At 50.2% G+C, this 14611-nt stretch overlaps 4 protein-coding genes across 4 annotated transcripts; 1 reads left to right on the top strand and 3 right to left on the bottom strand.

Annotated features, from left to right (window-relative positions):
- Nucleotides 1-4299: 4299 nt before the first annotated feature.
- N0V96_010617 (uncharacterized protein) lies at nt 4300-4810 on the bottom strand (the record flags this gene model as incomplete). Its single annotated transcript, XM_053189336.1, has 2 exons — nt 4300-4466; nt 4540-4810. 2 exons carry the CDS (start codon nt 4808-4810, stop codon nt 4300-4302), a joined length of 438 nt encoding a protein of 145 aa, XP_053053324.1.
- Nucleotides 4811-6374: 1564 nt separating this feature from the next.
- N0V96_010616 (uncharacterized protein) lies at nt 6375-7047 on the bottom strand (the record flags this gene model as incomplete). The annotated part of the gene is made up of 2 exons (XM_053189337.1): nt 6375-6798; nt 6854-7047. 2 exons carry the CDS (start codon nt 7045-7047, stop codon nt 6375-6377), a joined length of 618 nt encoding a protein of 205 aa, XP_053053325.1.
- Nucleotides 7048-10532: 3485 nt separating this feature from the next.
- On the top strand, nt 10533-11625 carry N0V96_010615 (uncharacterized protein; the record flags this gene model as incomplete). Its single annotated transcript, XM_065759008.1, has 2 exons — nt 10533-10541; nt 10585-11625. The coding sequence occupies 2 exons, from the start codon at nt 10533-10535 to the stop codon at nt 11623-11625; spliced, it is 1050 nt and encodes a 349-aa protein (XP_065612318.1).
- A 179-nt stretch (nt 11626-11804) lies between these two features.
- Nucleotides 11805-13395, bottom strand: N0V96_010614 (uncharacterized protein; the record flags this gene model as incomplete). The annotated part of the gene is made up of 3 exons (XM_065759007.1): nt 11805-12639; nt 12689-13126; nt 13250-13395. The coding sequence occupies 3 exons, from the start codon at nt 13393-13395 to the stop codon at nt 11805-11807; spliced, it is 1419 nt and encodes a 472-aa protein (XP_065612317.1).
- Between the last annotated feature and the right edge of the window lie 1216 nt (nt 13396-14611).

Here is a 14611-nt window from a genome sequence, read left to right as displayed (position 1 = left end):
GGGTAAAATTGCGGCGTGTTTGACGACACAGTACGTGGCTGCGATTATTTGAAGGGAAGGTGTCGAACGAATTACCTTAGCTAGAGGCTAGAGGCGGGGTGTTCCACCTAACCAACCGCAGCGCCTCCTGACCCTTGTCAGAGGTATTTGTTGCCGCTGGAGGCGAGCTGACATGCATCTGACAAGTTGTTGGAACGGAGGGCCACAGTTCCGGCACTGTTTCCAAAGGGTTTAGAAATATCTAGAAGACCTCTAACACAAGTAACTAGGGAGATAAACTATTTGCTTCAACTACCTACCGACCGGAGCTCGAAGTTCCCAATTCGACCGCTTTCAAGGCTTCACTGTAGTCGAAGCCATGATACCTGCTTTGCTTCAGTTGGGCGAATGCCTACATGAGGTGTCATGACTCCTTACTCCATGTGCGGGGTCTGCAACTCATGTATCCACAAAAGTAAAGGACTTGCATGGGTCTTCATAAAGTCTCTGTCCTCCTACCACATCCCGATATTCCTTCCACACATGTGCCGTTATTGCAACAGACATGCTCTCATGCGATTTTGTTTATGGAAGCGTCTTGACCTCCGTAACTGTCAGCCAACTTTCAAGACTCATAATGAAAAAAAAAAAAACCTTGCAACACACTTGTAGCATATTGACGGAAAGACTGCGACTGGATCTAAGCCTAGATAGCGAATATGCAAAATCAGGCTGAGCATCATGTGTTGCCATTACCAATCCTGCTCGCTAATGCAGTCATCTCATCGACCAAACCTATTCTGGAAGAATACCGATGCATCCACCTCTGGAAGCGCCAAACAACCGACATCTTCAACATGCACTATTGGTCGCCAACGTCAATCACCAGTAACATGGCCAAGGTGGGACGTGGAGTTGGAAAACTGGACGAGCTTTGTGAGGGGCTGGCCTCTAAACCACATCGCTTCCTGTGAGCGTTTTGAAGCACAGTGTGCAGCCTCAAGGCCGCTACCGTCGATCTGTTATTGAGTACCTCCCGGCCTCCGCTCGAAGACTGCGTGCTATGCACAGCCTTATCATCGGCTTCCCCGATATGCCGAGTTGCCGCGCAGAAGTCAGGAGAGGGCTGGCATTTAGCTTGCTAGGATGAGGGCCCATGTGGGTGACAAGGATGCTATCAAATCTCCCAGCCTCATCTTCGATTTCATTGTATCTGCGCAAATGAATCATTATGAGAGTTTCAAGGGCGAATAGACAAACCTCAAGGGAGGTAGGCAGTCAGAGAGCTTGAAGAGCCTCTCATGGTTCTCGAGCTTAATGACGGCTTGACCGTTCCTGGCTTCAGCCTAGAATGGTTGTTCGACCATCAAACACTGCCGCCGGGCCAAAGACAACTGAACAAAGTCCAGGTCCTACATCTACCACTCATATAGAATCCAAGGTTCTGCTCGATGAACGCGATGACACCACCCGTATTACCATTACACAGACACTTCCTCGAACTTTGAGCACCCGAACCGCAACTGTCACGCTTCACGGCGATGTTCCAACATCGCCACCTCCTCACTCGTCCAATGGCGTCAGCGACCAACAACTTGGGGCCATTATAGGGGCCACATGTGCAACGATAGTTACCCTCTTGATTCTCGGATGTTGCGTTCTCAGAAGACGGCGGCAGAAGAAGTCGTTTGGCAAGTCATCTGGCAAGGGCAATTCGCCTTTTTTATCACCGCCGCTTCGGTCACCTTCATGGTCTCCCCGATCATCAGCCGGACTTGGAGGTCGGCGAGCATCCAAACACCACAAAACAGCATCTTCATCGTCTACAACAGCAGAATCCGTGGACAGCCCACATCAACCGCCTCCTCGCGATTTTGGAGTTCCAAAGCCCCCGCCTTCTACTGATCGTGGGCCTCCAAGACCTGCTCCGACATTCACTTTTCCACCCACAGGTCCGACACATTTCACGACGGGACCTGGATCAAGTAGCTCCAAGCAGGTACCCAAATCGTTGGGTAAAGAATATCTGGACCGGCTGCCAAAGCCTCCAGTATCCACAAATGACTTTCCCGACTTGGGTCCCACGATGGACAGCCGGAAACGCCCGGAGATCAACCCCGAATCACAGATGCCACCGTTCGCTACTAGACCTATGGCCTCCTCAGCTCAATCGCAACCTCCATCGACGCTTTCCCAAAAGACAAAACTATCTCAGACGCCTCGATCGGGACCGATGACTGCGGGGATGACGGCGACTCTCCCGGTTGGACATCCGAGCGCAGGCACAACTTCCAAACCCAGGCCCAGCGGCAACATTCAAGACCCATATTATGATCCCAATATCGTAATCGCCGGTGTGGATAACATCCCGAACCCAAATATAAACAGCCATATGTCTCGATCTTCTGTTCAAGGACGCCCGAGAATGGTTTCATCCACCAACAAGATACCTCGAGCAACATCGTCGTTTCAAGAGCCACCGACACCTGTGTTGCCTGGGCCTTTCACTGGGAATTTAAGGAAGAAAAAGCAGGTTGAGTTTCAACCAATCGTTGAAGAATCGATCCCGAAAGTACCAACTGAGGGTGGCTCGCCATCAAATTCATTGAAACATGAAAAAGAAAGCTCTGTGAACGGCAGAAAAAAGTCCACAATTTCTGAGAACCGAGGCAAAAGTCACCCTAAGCCACCACTCGAGGTTCTGATTGAGCCCGAAGTGAAGTTTAAGGATGCAGATGAGACGTACAAGCAGGCAAATTCTCCCGTCAAGTCGACATCGGGGGTCAAGAGCCCTCTTTCCCGAACACAATCGAGAGTTCCATCGCCTGAAATCATTGGTATTGATGGAAGGCAACCACCATATGTGGTAAATGAGCCAGCGCCAAAGTCTGATCCAGCTGAGGAGGTCAATTATCACGGCCCCGCGGCTCCAGCGGAGGATGCGAAAAGCTCTCCCCCAAGTCCCGATCCGAAGGCTCCGTCACCTGCAGTCATTAACGTTAATCCCGGACCCCCACCGCCACGAGCATCGAGCACATTGGGCCACACTGGCAACCATATTAAGTCTAGAGACCATAGCAAGCTCAAAAGCTTTCTTGACGGTAGACCAGGAAGCAGAAGACCTAGCTTTAGTGTCCCAGGTCCCGCACATACCGGTACGTCTTGCTACCAGTGACATAAGTCGAAGTTCTTGCTGACAAAAAACTGACAAAAGCTCCTGTTTCCCATTCTTATACGACTTATACTCGGGTCCCCCCACCTATATTTCCGTCAACAACTTCACACCAGCATGCAGCAACCTATCCTGATAATGGATACTATCACAGTCAGGGCGACGCGTCAAATTATCGTCGCCCCCCTATTCATGCAACAGGGGAAATTGTGACTGAAACGACTGAGCTGCCGCAGGCGAGACGCGTTCAAGCCGCCGGTCGACGCGGGCGTCAGATTAACAGGAAGACCAAAGCCATGATTTACTTTTCTGGAAGGGAGGACAAGGGGGAGAAAAAAGACCGAAAGAAACGGTCACCCAGTCGACGGCGTCCATCTGAAAGGCACGGCTAGAGTGGTATTGTCCGAAAAAAGGATGTAACGATACCCTTGAATGTACAAACTGGGCTTCCGTTTATCATGTCATAAGCGATGGGTGGGCATTTCTTTGAAGATTTCTGATTCTTCTGCTAAGCTATACATAAAGTAAGACATCAATCATACTGTGCATACGTCAGAGTCTTGTATTGTTGGTGGCTTATTTGGAGTATGAAACGTTGGGTCACATGTTTTCTGGCCAAAGTATTCAATGCTGATAGAGAGTGCCAGTACGAGGCGAACAACATAAATGTACTTATGTACATGGAAGGAGGTACTCTCAGGTCGGCCCGGGCAGGTATGTTTTGATTCTTGCCTGGGGCTCGATGGCATTTATGAGCAACGTCAACCGCCCGAAAGCCCCTCTTTGCTCATCCAAGAAGCACAAGGCCAGGCGATAGTGCGGAGAAAAGTGATTGGAAAGTTTCACCTCCTCTTCATTGGAGCCAGAGAGGCTCTTATTTAACCGCTAATACTTAATGGACAGGTGGCTATGGAGAGACGTCAAATTATGGCATCCTACCACAAATGGGCAGAGTTGAAAGTGAATCCATAAACATTCCGTCGTAGATACATGTGACGAACTCAACTGGATGGGGCAGATATCACAGCTTTTTTCAATCAATTAGAAGTTCAAGTTGCTTACAATATGTACTTTGGACGTTGCTGAGCTTGTTCCCCCCTCATGTCTCCTTCGTTTCGACAGGCGCCTTGTACTCGCAGTAATAAGTCTCAAGAGGTAGCAGTCTGAGCCGCAATGGGTCCCTTGGCACTTCCTGAACGCCCAGAGCCACTGCTGAAATCCCAATCAAACTCTTGCGCACCAGTCACGGTGACTGGGTTTCCATCCAGCTCAACAGTCTGCGTCAAAGTCACAGTTGAGATGGTGTTGGCCATGCCTAGGAACACACTTGTCAGCAAAACATTAATTTCGCCATCTACTGGTAAAGATAACTTGAGGTCGTGGCTTACGGACGCCACCGAAATCATAGGTGAAGCTTGGGTCAGAGCATGACGCGGTCTCGGTCTTTGTCTGTGGGTTGTAGAGATAGCTGCAAGTCACCTCAATCGGCGCAGCGAGCTGGCTGTTTGTGTACGTTGCGTCGACGCCGTAGGAGAGGTAGCCGCTAGCGGGGAAGGAGACAAATCCAGAGAAATCCCAGGAACCGTAATCGGCCCGGCGGACGGCAGCAGTTGAGGCCGTGGCCGCAAGGGCGAGGATGGAGGCGGCGTTGAAGAGCATCGTGAGTGAAGGTATGTACAAGTGGATATCGGAGCTTTATCGAAACGTCCGAGAAAATGGCAAGAACCTAGGGCGTGTCTGTGGATAATAGACTTTTATTCTCGAAGGGACGTGGTTGATTCTAGCATTTATACATTTGAAAGTGATCGTCATAGCCGCATGGCGCCAATTGCCCACCTAAAGTTGAGGTGCCTTAGGGTATCCATACGCTATGAACAATGAGAACAAAGCCGCGCTATGTAACCTTCCCTTCATACGGTCGTAATCGTCAGGCGAATAGTCTAAAATACGAAGGATAGGCACGTCGTTTACCATTACAGGCACTAGGATGGCACGGTTTGACCTGATGGTGCAACACCTAATTCGCGGACCGGCCTTTCCCCAGAATGAGGCCATGCTGCCGTGCTGTCCCCCACCACAAGCTGCAAGGCACCTATGGACAAGTGCAAGCCAGGCCCTGTTCACGGCCCGCTTTCCGTCACACCCATAAAGAGGTTGTATTCTTGATTGGAGCGGTCGAGTGGGAGCCGCGTACAATGATCACTGTTATTAATGGGCGCAAGTACCCCTCACGCTAGTTATGTACGCTTTCTTACCTGCCACTATGTACCGGAAAAATTGTAGCGAGGTAGCAACAGTCTTCGGTATCGCATTCAGGGGACTCGTGCAATACGAGGTTGATGGGACTACACCGGTGGACGTGCTGCCTTGATTTGACTGAATAGCTGCAGACTGCTAATATGCGAGGAAGCAAAGGAAAATCCGCGCTGTACTCCACCAATTACTGTCTGACAAAACAGAAATCGATGCGGTCTTGGGACCTGTTAAGTTGTACTACCTTTGTGATGCGGTTTGCTGTTGGCTCGCATCTGCCCCACACACTGCAGTTCATGCTTCCAGTTCCAACTTGCGAAAAGCTCATCTTTTGTAGAGGACTTGACATTACATTACGAGGCTAATATGTAGGAAATATCTATAAGGCAATGTGAGAGCCATCATTACTGGATGTGCAATATGGATGATATTCTGTCAGCCTTTTTGCAAGCGTATGCAGGATGGCGTCGCTCGAAGAGCCCATTTTAAATATCAATCGAGACTGCACTGGTGAGCTTGGCGTTTTCGAAATTGACGAGCTTCAACAATGGAGCTGAGACGTTCCAGTGATTTCTATCCTTTATGAAAAGGCTGAAAGTTCTGTGAAATCGCCAATTGTTTGGACTTCGTACATAATCATGATGAATTGACAAAGCATACGACATCTTTAAATTCTCACAAGCCCTAGGACACCCCTTCCTCCGTTTGATACTTCTCCCGATAACTGCATGAACTAACCCAATACCCAGAAGAAACCCCGAAACAATCTTTGCATACTTAAAACAGGTTTTGAATGCTTATTTTCCACCTTAGTCAAGCAAAGGCTATAAGACATTCAGCCAACAATCTTCGAACTTGACTTGCATTCCGAATGTTTCATCAGTCTGGCCAGCTTAGTCAAGGCAATACCCTTCACCTTGAATCGCTCGCTGAAGATGTCCCGTTGTCCAGAATCCTGGCCTTCTCATGTTCAAGCCCCGATCATGAGTCTTCTCTTGTGGAATGGGTTCTCGGAGGTATTATCAGGAAGGGAACGGCGGGTTCCGGGAGGGGAAGGTGCCGGCTTGGACTGTCCTCCAACCTCAAGTTTGAATCCGCTTCCATCCCTCAAGAAAGAGACAGAGTACTCTGAGTTACAAGTTGCGGCACGGACGGTGACCTCTTGACGGGTGTTGGGATCGTTGTTGTTGGAGAGACGGACAGTGATGTCGTACTTGAAATCTTTGTTCGAGAGCCAGACCTTGCACAGGCCTGTGGCTTGGTCCCAGGCGACCTTGGCAGCCACGACATATGCTGTGACAGAAACGGGATTGGCTCTTCTGCAGTTGAAGACGCCAAAGTTGAACCAGCTGCCTTGACGGGCTGCCAAAGCGGAGGGGTGATCCGGAATGAGGCTAGGAGCTAAGGTCAGAAAAGTCCGAAAAGTGTGAAGTGAAGACAATCACTTACGCCAAGTCAGTGGATGCTTCGCGCTTGAATGTGTCCTCAATGTCGCGAACGGCCAAATTCTTGAGCTCGTTGTACAATTCCGAAGCGCCAGGAGAAGAAACCTCCCGGTCCACAACAACGGGGCTGGGCTCTCCGATGGCAATGGCTGAGGCAGTGGAGGCCAAGGCCCACATAACAAAAGAAGAGAGACGCATTTTGGAGAATGACCGTTGGGTAGTTTGAAAAACGAAGGTAGTGGTTTTGTTCAGAACGAAAGGAGTGTGATGATGGCGTTGGTAGAGATTAGCAAGTCTCGGAGGAAGCTTACGACTTATATGCCCCTGGCCAAAAGGGAGTATAAGCATATGTCAACTCACCCCTCTCGCGTCTTCTATACTTGCTGCCCACGTCCGGAACCTGCCCAGGTCGGTGATTCGGCGTATGAAAAGAAGCATATTAGATGAACTGGTTTGAACTAGTCGCGGATAGCTCGGAATTCAGGCGAACTTCTACCACATGTGTGGCTGTAGACTTTTTTGTGTATTCCGAGTCAGGATCGCGAGAGTTAGCTGACATTGAACTTCGTGTTTGAGGTGTCAAAGCTTTTTCCATCCGAAACGAGGCGGCGCAGAAGTTTGCTTGAGATTGTACCCGCCAATACCCCCTGCTAGCTGATGGTCGCTCATCAAAAAGTATTGAAGAGAGAAAAGTCTATGAAAGAATGAGACGAACACATAGGGTGCTTGCCGACTTGGCTTTGTGCGCAATTCTTGGCATCAGGCTTGTTTGCTAGGGATGACCAGCCTGTATTCGAGGTTGGGCTTCGGAAATCTTGATTCTTGGGACAAAGTGCTTCGCCCAATAGCAACAAGTAGCCGTTCCAACATACCGGAGGTACTGACCTGCCAGCACCACAGAGAGACTTCCGATTATAATGAGGGCATTTCAACCCTTACAGCAAATAGCAACGTGAAATATTCTATCTGACTTCATGCTTAGAGAAAAGACATCTCGTAATTGAGCCCTATAAGGAAAGGACCCTTAACTTAGCGCAAGGTACAACCATGACTACATGTCCGCTTATTCAATAGCCATTACCAGTAAAAGCCAATTTGCCCGATCTGGCCGAAACTGAGAGGGCGATAAGAACTCAAAGTTCGCGAACCTTTACGGATTGGGCCACTCGAGACTGGGCTGTGTTCGAGGACCACGAATACAGTGATCCCTGCGCTTTTGGGGTCCATAAGTCTAGGTAGGTTGCGGCTAGTGCAAATCACCCACTACAGGTCACGAACCATAAGGTTGACTGTGCTTCGAGTAAGTTCATCCATCTTGAATCATCCGATCAGGAGAAGAGTTCTCGGTCTCATTATTTCATGCTTTCCGTTCATCTAATTTACTTTTGGGGTACGATCGGTCGATGCCGAGCCCAGACTTGCAATGAGAACTCCGACGGATTCGGCAACATCACGGCGGGAAATACTCTTTGTCAGACTTGCCAGTTGAAAACGACTAGAACAAGAGTATATAAATCATGTCCTCCGTGTGAGTACTGGGCCTTCTAAACCACACCAGCTATCGACCACCATCTTTCCGCAGTCTTTACCATTTATCGAGCTTTCGTCTCACTTCACTCTTTCAACCAACAATCTTTTCTCACTCTTTCTCAAAATGCTTCTTAAGTCACTTGGGCTCCTGTTCCTTGCGTCTGTGTAAGTACTTGGCCTTACCAACACTAATCTACCCATAACTAACTTGAATACGATACAGAACAGTCGCTGATCTACACTCTTACTGCGCCTGCCAGTTTGGCAGAGACAAGGAACTTGACTTTGAGACTACCAAGAAAGTCGCCGAAGACCCTTGCAGCAACCCATTCACTTGGGGTGAGTTTGCTCTTTTCCACAACGTGATACTTCGGCAACATACTGACTGACGGCTACTAGCACCTATCGTCTATCAGCCCCACCAGGCACTTACCTGGGCTGCTACTGACAGAGTCAGGTGGCGTGGCTCATACGTAAGTCGCATCAAATCGTCTAAGAACTCGGAAACACAAATTGACATAAACGTTAGTTGCAATGCGCATCAGGAGAGAAGTGCATCGATGGTGATGACTTTGTCCGCCAGTGCCGCAAATTCAACCCCAATGCTGATGGGGCTTGTGTTGAGTGCCCCGGCTGGCCATCGCAGAGTGGCAATGGGGAGATCATTTGCAACTAGCTTGCCACCGCGATGGGAAAGGATATGGTTTTTGGCTACCCATGGGATTTGGATGTTTGTAAAGTGTTTGTTGATCGCCTGTTTCTAGTTACATGAGTGCAACTAAATCGAATTCTAAGATGCCCCTTGAGAAGACTCAACTTGAAGCAGAAAAAGTGCCTTCAATATCATGAACGCTTATCCAAGATTTAGGTGAGCCTTGAAGAATAGAAAGTCTGCCATTGGCATTGGAGTGCCTATCTCACTTGAGAGAAGTGGCTTTTTGCTTTAAACATGCAAATCATCAATTCTGCAGATCTGCGGAGTTGTCGTTAAGCTTAACTCAACGCTCGGAAGAGGCAGCAATTCTCTGCATATCAGATCGGCATCCGTTCCCCGAGCACGTTCATCTAGACCACGTTGGATTCATCTTTCTTTGGGTGGGGCCGGTGGCACGCCTCTACTCGGGATACCGGGAGTTTCCCGCGGCGAGGTTCCCCATCTTATCCCGCCGGCACCTTCTGGAGGAATGACGGCACCGTGCCCCTTGGCGGTTGACATCAAACTATCAGGCCGTACTTCACACCCGTTGAGGTAGATGATAAGTCATCGCATTTTCGTGTAGAAAGCCGTTGTATCTGATACACGTGAGTCGAATCATCAAGTTTAAGGACTTGAACGACTCATAATTTTTGTCAGATATTTGAGATGTCGAAGATGACGAACCAGGGTCACAACTGGCGACTGACCTTGGGTCTTCCGCTAGCCGTTGCCGGGATTTGCGCCTATCTTTGGACAGGACAGAATGGAGCTAGTCAGTCGACTCAATCAAAGTACAGCCCAACAGCTTCGGTCACGATCAATCAAGGCAACATTATTGGCAGACTTGTGACCGACGGCACATTCCCAGAACCGCTGGAGGGCTTCATGGGAATTCCATATGCACTTCCCCCAGTTGGACAATTAAGATTCAGACACGCTGTCCCGGTGCCGTCTGGGAATGGGACACTGGAGGCATTTAAGCTTGGTCCAAGGTGATTCTGAACCCAATCCTCCGGGAAGTCCCAATGCTTACAAACATATAGATGTCCAGGAAAGCAGCTTGTTCCTTTCACAGATGACGAGTGGCTTGGCCCTGATTGGGAAAGCGAAGACTGTCTGACGATCAACGTGTATCGACCCAAGGGGCACACGGCCGCTGCAAAAAAGCTGCCCGTTGCTGTGATGATTCCTGGCGGGGCCTTCAACCGTGGTGCTGCACGGATGCACAATACCCCGTCTATGCTGGCGTGGTCTGAAGAACCCTGGATCGGGGTGTCGATGCAATATCGAATTGGCGTTGCCGGTGGGATGAATAGTGCACTGACGAAGAAAGAGGGTCTGCTGAATCTCGGACTCAAAGACATGTATGTGGCGTTGGAATGGGTCCAAAAGAATATCGCGGCTTTTGGCGGTGATCCTGATGATGTGACTATCATGGGGCTGTCCGCCGCGGCGCATGGAGTATGTTCGAGTTAGTCGCTCAGTTGGCCGTTGCTGACATCATTCAGATCGGGCATCTCATCATGGATGTCAACCAGAAGAAAACCCTCTTCCACAAGGCCATCATGGACTCCGGAGGCCACACTGCTCGAGTTGTGCACCCGCCTGAGTCTAAGCTGAATGAAGCTCATTTCGAAGAGTTTCTTGGACTCACCGGCTGTGGTCACAGACCTGAGAACGAAATACTGCCCTGTCTCCGAGCATTACCATCCTCCACCATCATTGAGTCTGGCCAGAAGATCTATGAGCAATCTAACCCTTCTGTGCGATGGGCTTGGCAACCCGTACTAGACGGAGACATCATCTCCAGACGACCCATCGATGCATGGAAGTCGGGAAAATGGAATAAAGTCCCCATCTTCACAGGATCTGCTCATAACGAAGGAGCAATGTATGTTCCCAAGACGGCCTCAACCCCTGAAGATTTTGACACATTCTTCCGCACGCTCTTGCCCCAACTTTCGGACAAGGATGTAGCAGATTTGAACAAGCTCTATAAAGATCCGTCTAAGGACCCGGACTCGGAATACGTTGAGTCTCGACCTATTGATATTGGATCGCAGTTCAAGCGCGCTGAAGCTGCGTATGGTCATTATGCGTACACATGCCCCGTTCGTCAGACCGCGATCTGGGGAAGCAAGTCACCAAGTGACCCTCCCGTGTACCTCTACCACTGGGCTTTGAATAAGACGGCTCTTTACGGCGCCAATCACGGCGACCAAATGCGTTACCAGACTTACAATGCCGAGGTCAGGTCCATCTCACCAAAGCAAGATGAGATTGCCGGCTTCATGCACGCATACGCAACATCCTTCATTGTTCATGGCGACCCGAACAAAATCAAGGGCAAGTTTGATGGTCGACCTAAGTGGCTACCCTTTTCAGGCCAGGAAGGCAGAGAGGTAGGAAAGACAATGATCTTCGGTGAGGGCAACGACGAGCGTGCTGGTGGATCTGGACTGGGGACTTCGGCCGAGTTTCTGGACTACAAGTGGGCGGAGAAAGAGTGCAACTTTTGGTGGCAGCAGACGGAGAACTTCGAAGACTAGCTCAAACTGACTCGTACTCACCTCGAGTCCTTTCAGCGTCGTTGAGGCATGCTTCTTATCAGTTGCAGTCTCCAAGAGATGATTGATTACTTGGCGTGAAATAAAGGAAATAGCTCAGTCATTAGTCGTGGGTCTATCATCTATCATACATGGAAGCGTCAAATTGCTCATCATCCACATTAAAACATATCCCACAGATTAGGAAATAGCTCGTCAATCATGGGAACATCCGAAGACATCATCAGCTGCTGAAACTCTGGAACCGTCGCCGAAGGGCTATCGGCAGTCTGCAAACGCTCAACAATCTCGCCGTACTGAGCTAAGCAGAGATCACCTAGATCCCATCCCGAGTTCTGTTGATGAGATTGCAAAGAGTCGATCAAGTTCTTCGCCAGCTTTAAGGATGCACTCTGGGCCAAGCCCCCGGCAGTGTTCTCGGTTTCCAGAGCGCATCGCAAGAGAAATGTCATCGCTGACGTGAATGCGAAGGCACTGACTGGCAGCCAGAAGTCGCTCAGATGAATCTCTTCCAGTTCCTGCACGAGGAGAACAATCTCCTCCGCGGCGCGGCGAACTTGAATGTATCGGTTGGTTAGTGCGTCACCAGGGACTGCGTCTTCCTGCTTCTCGATATCGAGCTCGATTCTCCGGCGGAGTAGCACGGTTGAGAGATAAGCTAGTCTCAGGTTCGCCGCGCCGGGGATGTGTAGATTGTTTCCGCGGGTAATGATTCGCCTGACATCGTCGCTAAGGGAATCTTCCCACTGGCCGAGGCTCAGCTCCAAGTCAAGGGATGTCTGGCTGCTATCTTGGTCTCGGCCCTGGTTGAGGTCGTAGACATGCTCTAGATACTTATCGAGAACCCCAGTTAAAGTGACCAGGCCGATGAAAACCGAAGCGGCCGCAATTTGATCTTCGCTTGCGTCTTTCCCGGTGAGATATTCCAATGAGGGATCCGGCACGTCGTATTGATAGCGCTTGATTTGAGGTGGCGTACCATAGGCTAGACTCAGCCTGCATCATAGGTTAGTCAGTTCTAGGCTGTTATCGACGGTAGACTCGCCATTTGTCATGTACAACGAGTGCCCACCATATCTTCATTCGCAAACATTTCTCCGGCATGGAGATGTTCCAGTCCACAGGGTCTCTGTTGAGCCCTAATGACTGAGCGAGTGATACAGCGGCGCCGAGTTGGATCTCATTCATGATCATGGAAGTGGTTGGCCTCCCTCCCACATTGAGAATAATGGCAATAATGGTGGATATTCCGGGCGAAATATGGAGTTCAGAGAACAAGGTTTCTGTGGCTTGGTTCCAGATGAACCGAGAGTCAGGACAATACTGCGAGGGCAAGTCTGGGCTGGTTTTCCAAAAGATCATGGAGTGCGCGTAAAGAACGGACAAGAGCGCGGGCGATATCCTATCTCTTGCTGTGTTGAACTGGTGCTTGAATGAAACCTCGTCCAGAAGCGGAAAACATATGTTGACCTTTTGGAAGTAACTGCGCGGGTCAGGTCAGCAATGACTCTCGGCACCCACTCCTGCTTCTGCTAGCACGGCTTCACCATAGACATGGCAATGCCCCGAGGATGAAGGGCGTATCAGGAAAACCGCCGAAACTTACAGATCTATGAGTTTCGAAGTCCACGGCTCCAGCATCTTTTCGACAATCTGATATTTTTGCAACGGTGCCGTCTGCCTCGGTGATAGCCCATATGGACGCTTTCGAACTGCTGTAAAGATGACTGGCTTCCGAAGACCCCCGGCCATTGTAGGCCGGGGCATCTGGCCCACTTGAGCTCCTGGCCTAGGCTTCACCACACGGATCATCCGTTCGTGGATGCTTGGCTCAGAGCTCAAGTAGTCAGCCAACACTTGGGTGTCATTTGTAACAGCTGGACCAATAATGTGCGAGTTGTCCTCGTCTTCAGGACTGTCCAGTGCCAGCATCAAATGGGTGTTGTGCGGATCAAGCACAACTTTGGGCCCGGAGCTGGACGTTGTGCTTGTCGGTGGAGAACACGATGCCCCTATGCCACCACTCTGGCTCTGGGGTAGGGAGACATGCACCTTGGCTGATGCCAGAGGCTCCCGTCGACATGGCGTGTTGGACTGAGGGGTGCGATAGGATTTCTGGACTTTTCCGGGGTTGAGCGGTGCTCGACCTGCACTGCGAGGAGACGGTGGGAATTCGCAGTCCGTGCCATAGACGTGGCACATTTGACAGGTTGACGACGTGATTCCCTCTTGCTGCTGGCATCTCGACTTGCGCCGCCTGCACTGCAAACAGGCTGGGCGCAAATGGGACCGGTAAGGCCGGGGCGTAGGCTGATCTGTGACCGTGGACATGGTTGCGTGCTCACTGCTTGTGTCTGGCGTTCAATCGTGGTTTGCAAAGTCCGTTCATCGGCAGACCGCACTCGGGGAAGTTGAGTGGGAGTTGTGTCTTTGATATTTCCCCGCGGAAAGGTCCACAACCACTATCATGGCTAAGTTCCGATCAACCCACGCTAACAAAGATAAGTTGTTAGTCAACGCGCAAGCTGATAAGGCGGAGGTTCACCGAAATGTCTCCACTCGCTCTTCAGCCGTCGATTCAACCGCTTCGGCATCCAAATCTGCTCTCCGGTCTTCATTGGTTTTCCGACAATGGCAATGGCTGCACAGTGCCCACGGCGACTCCACTCCTTCATAATGCATCCATTTCAACGCGGGGAAATTCCTCCAGACTCGGGACCCTTATCAGCAACTGGGTCTTGCTAGTGAGGACTACTAGGATATGACGCTGGCTTGGGCAGATAATATCGCCTGACATCTTATCTGTAGCCTATGCTGTCGGGAGCAGGCCGCCGCCGAGAGATATGTTCGAATAGTCGCTATCGGTTAGTCTCTTATCGAGTTGGGGACCAGGTCTTGGGGTTGGTTGAGGAGTCGACAAAGCCAACGCCGGAAACCTTTTACCTCTGGTAATGACAATGAATAAAAG

The sequence above is a fragment of the Colletotrichum fioriniae genome, assembly GCF_027942845.1.
Source record: "Colletotrichum fioriniae strain IMI 355084 chromosome Unknown scaffold_15, whole genome shotgun sequence".
In the NCBI taxonomy this organism is placed as follows: Eukaryota; Fungi; Ascomycota; class Sordariomycetes; order Glomerellales; family Glomerellaceae; genus Colletotrichum; species Colletotrichum fioriniae.
This window is presented reverse-complemented; position numbering and strand designations above follow the sequence as displayed.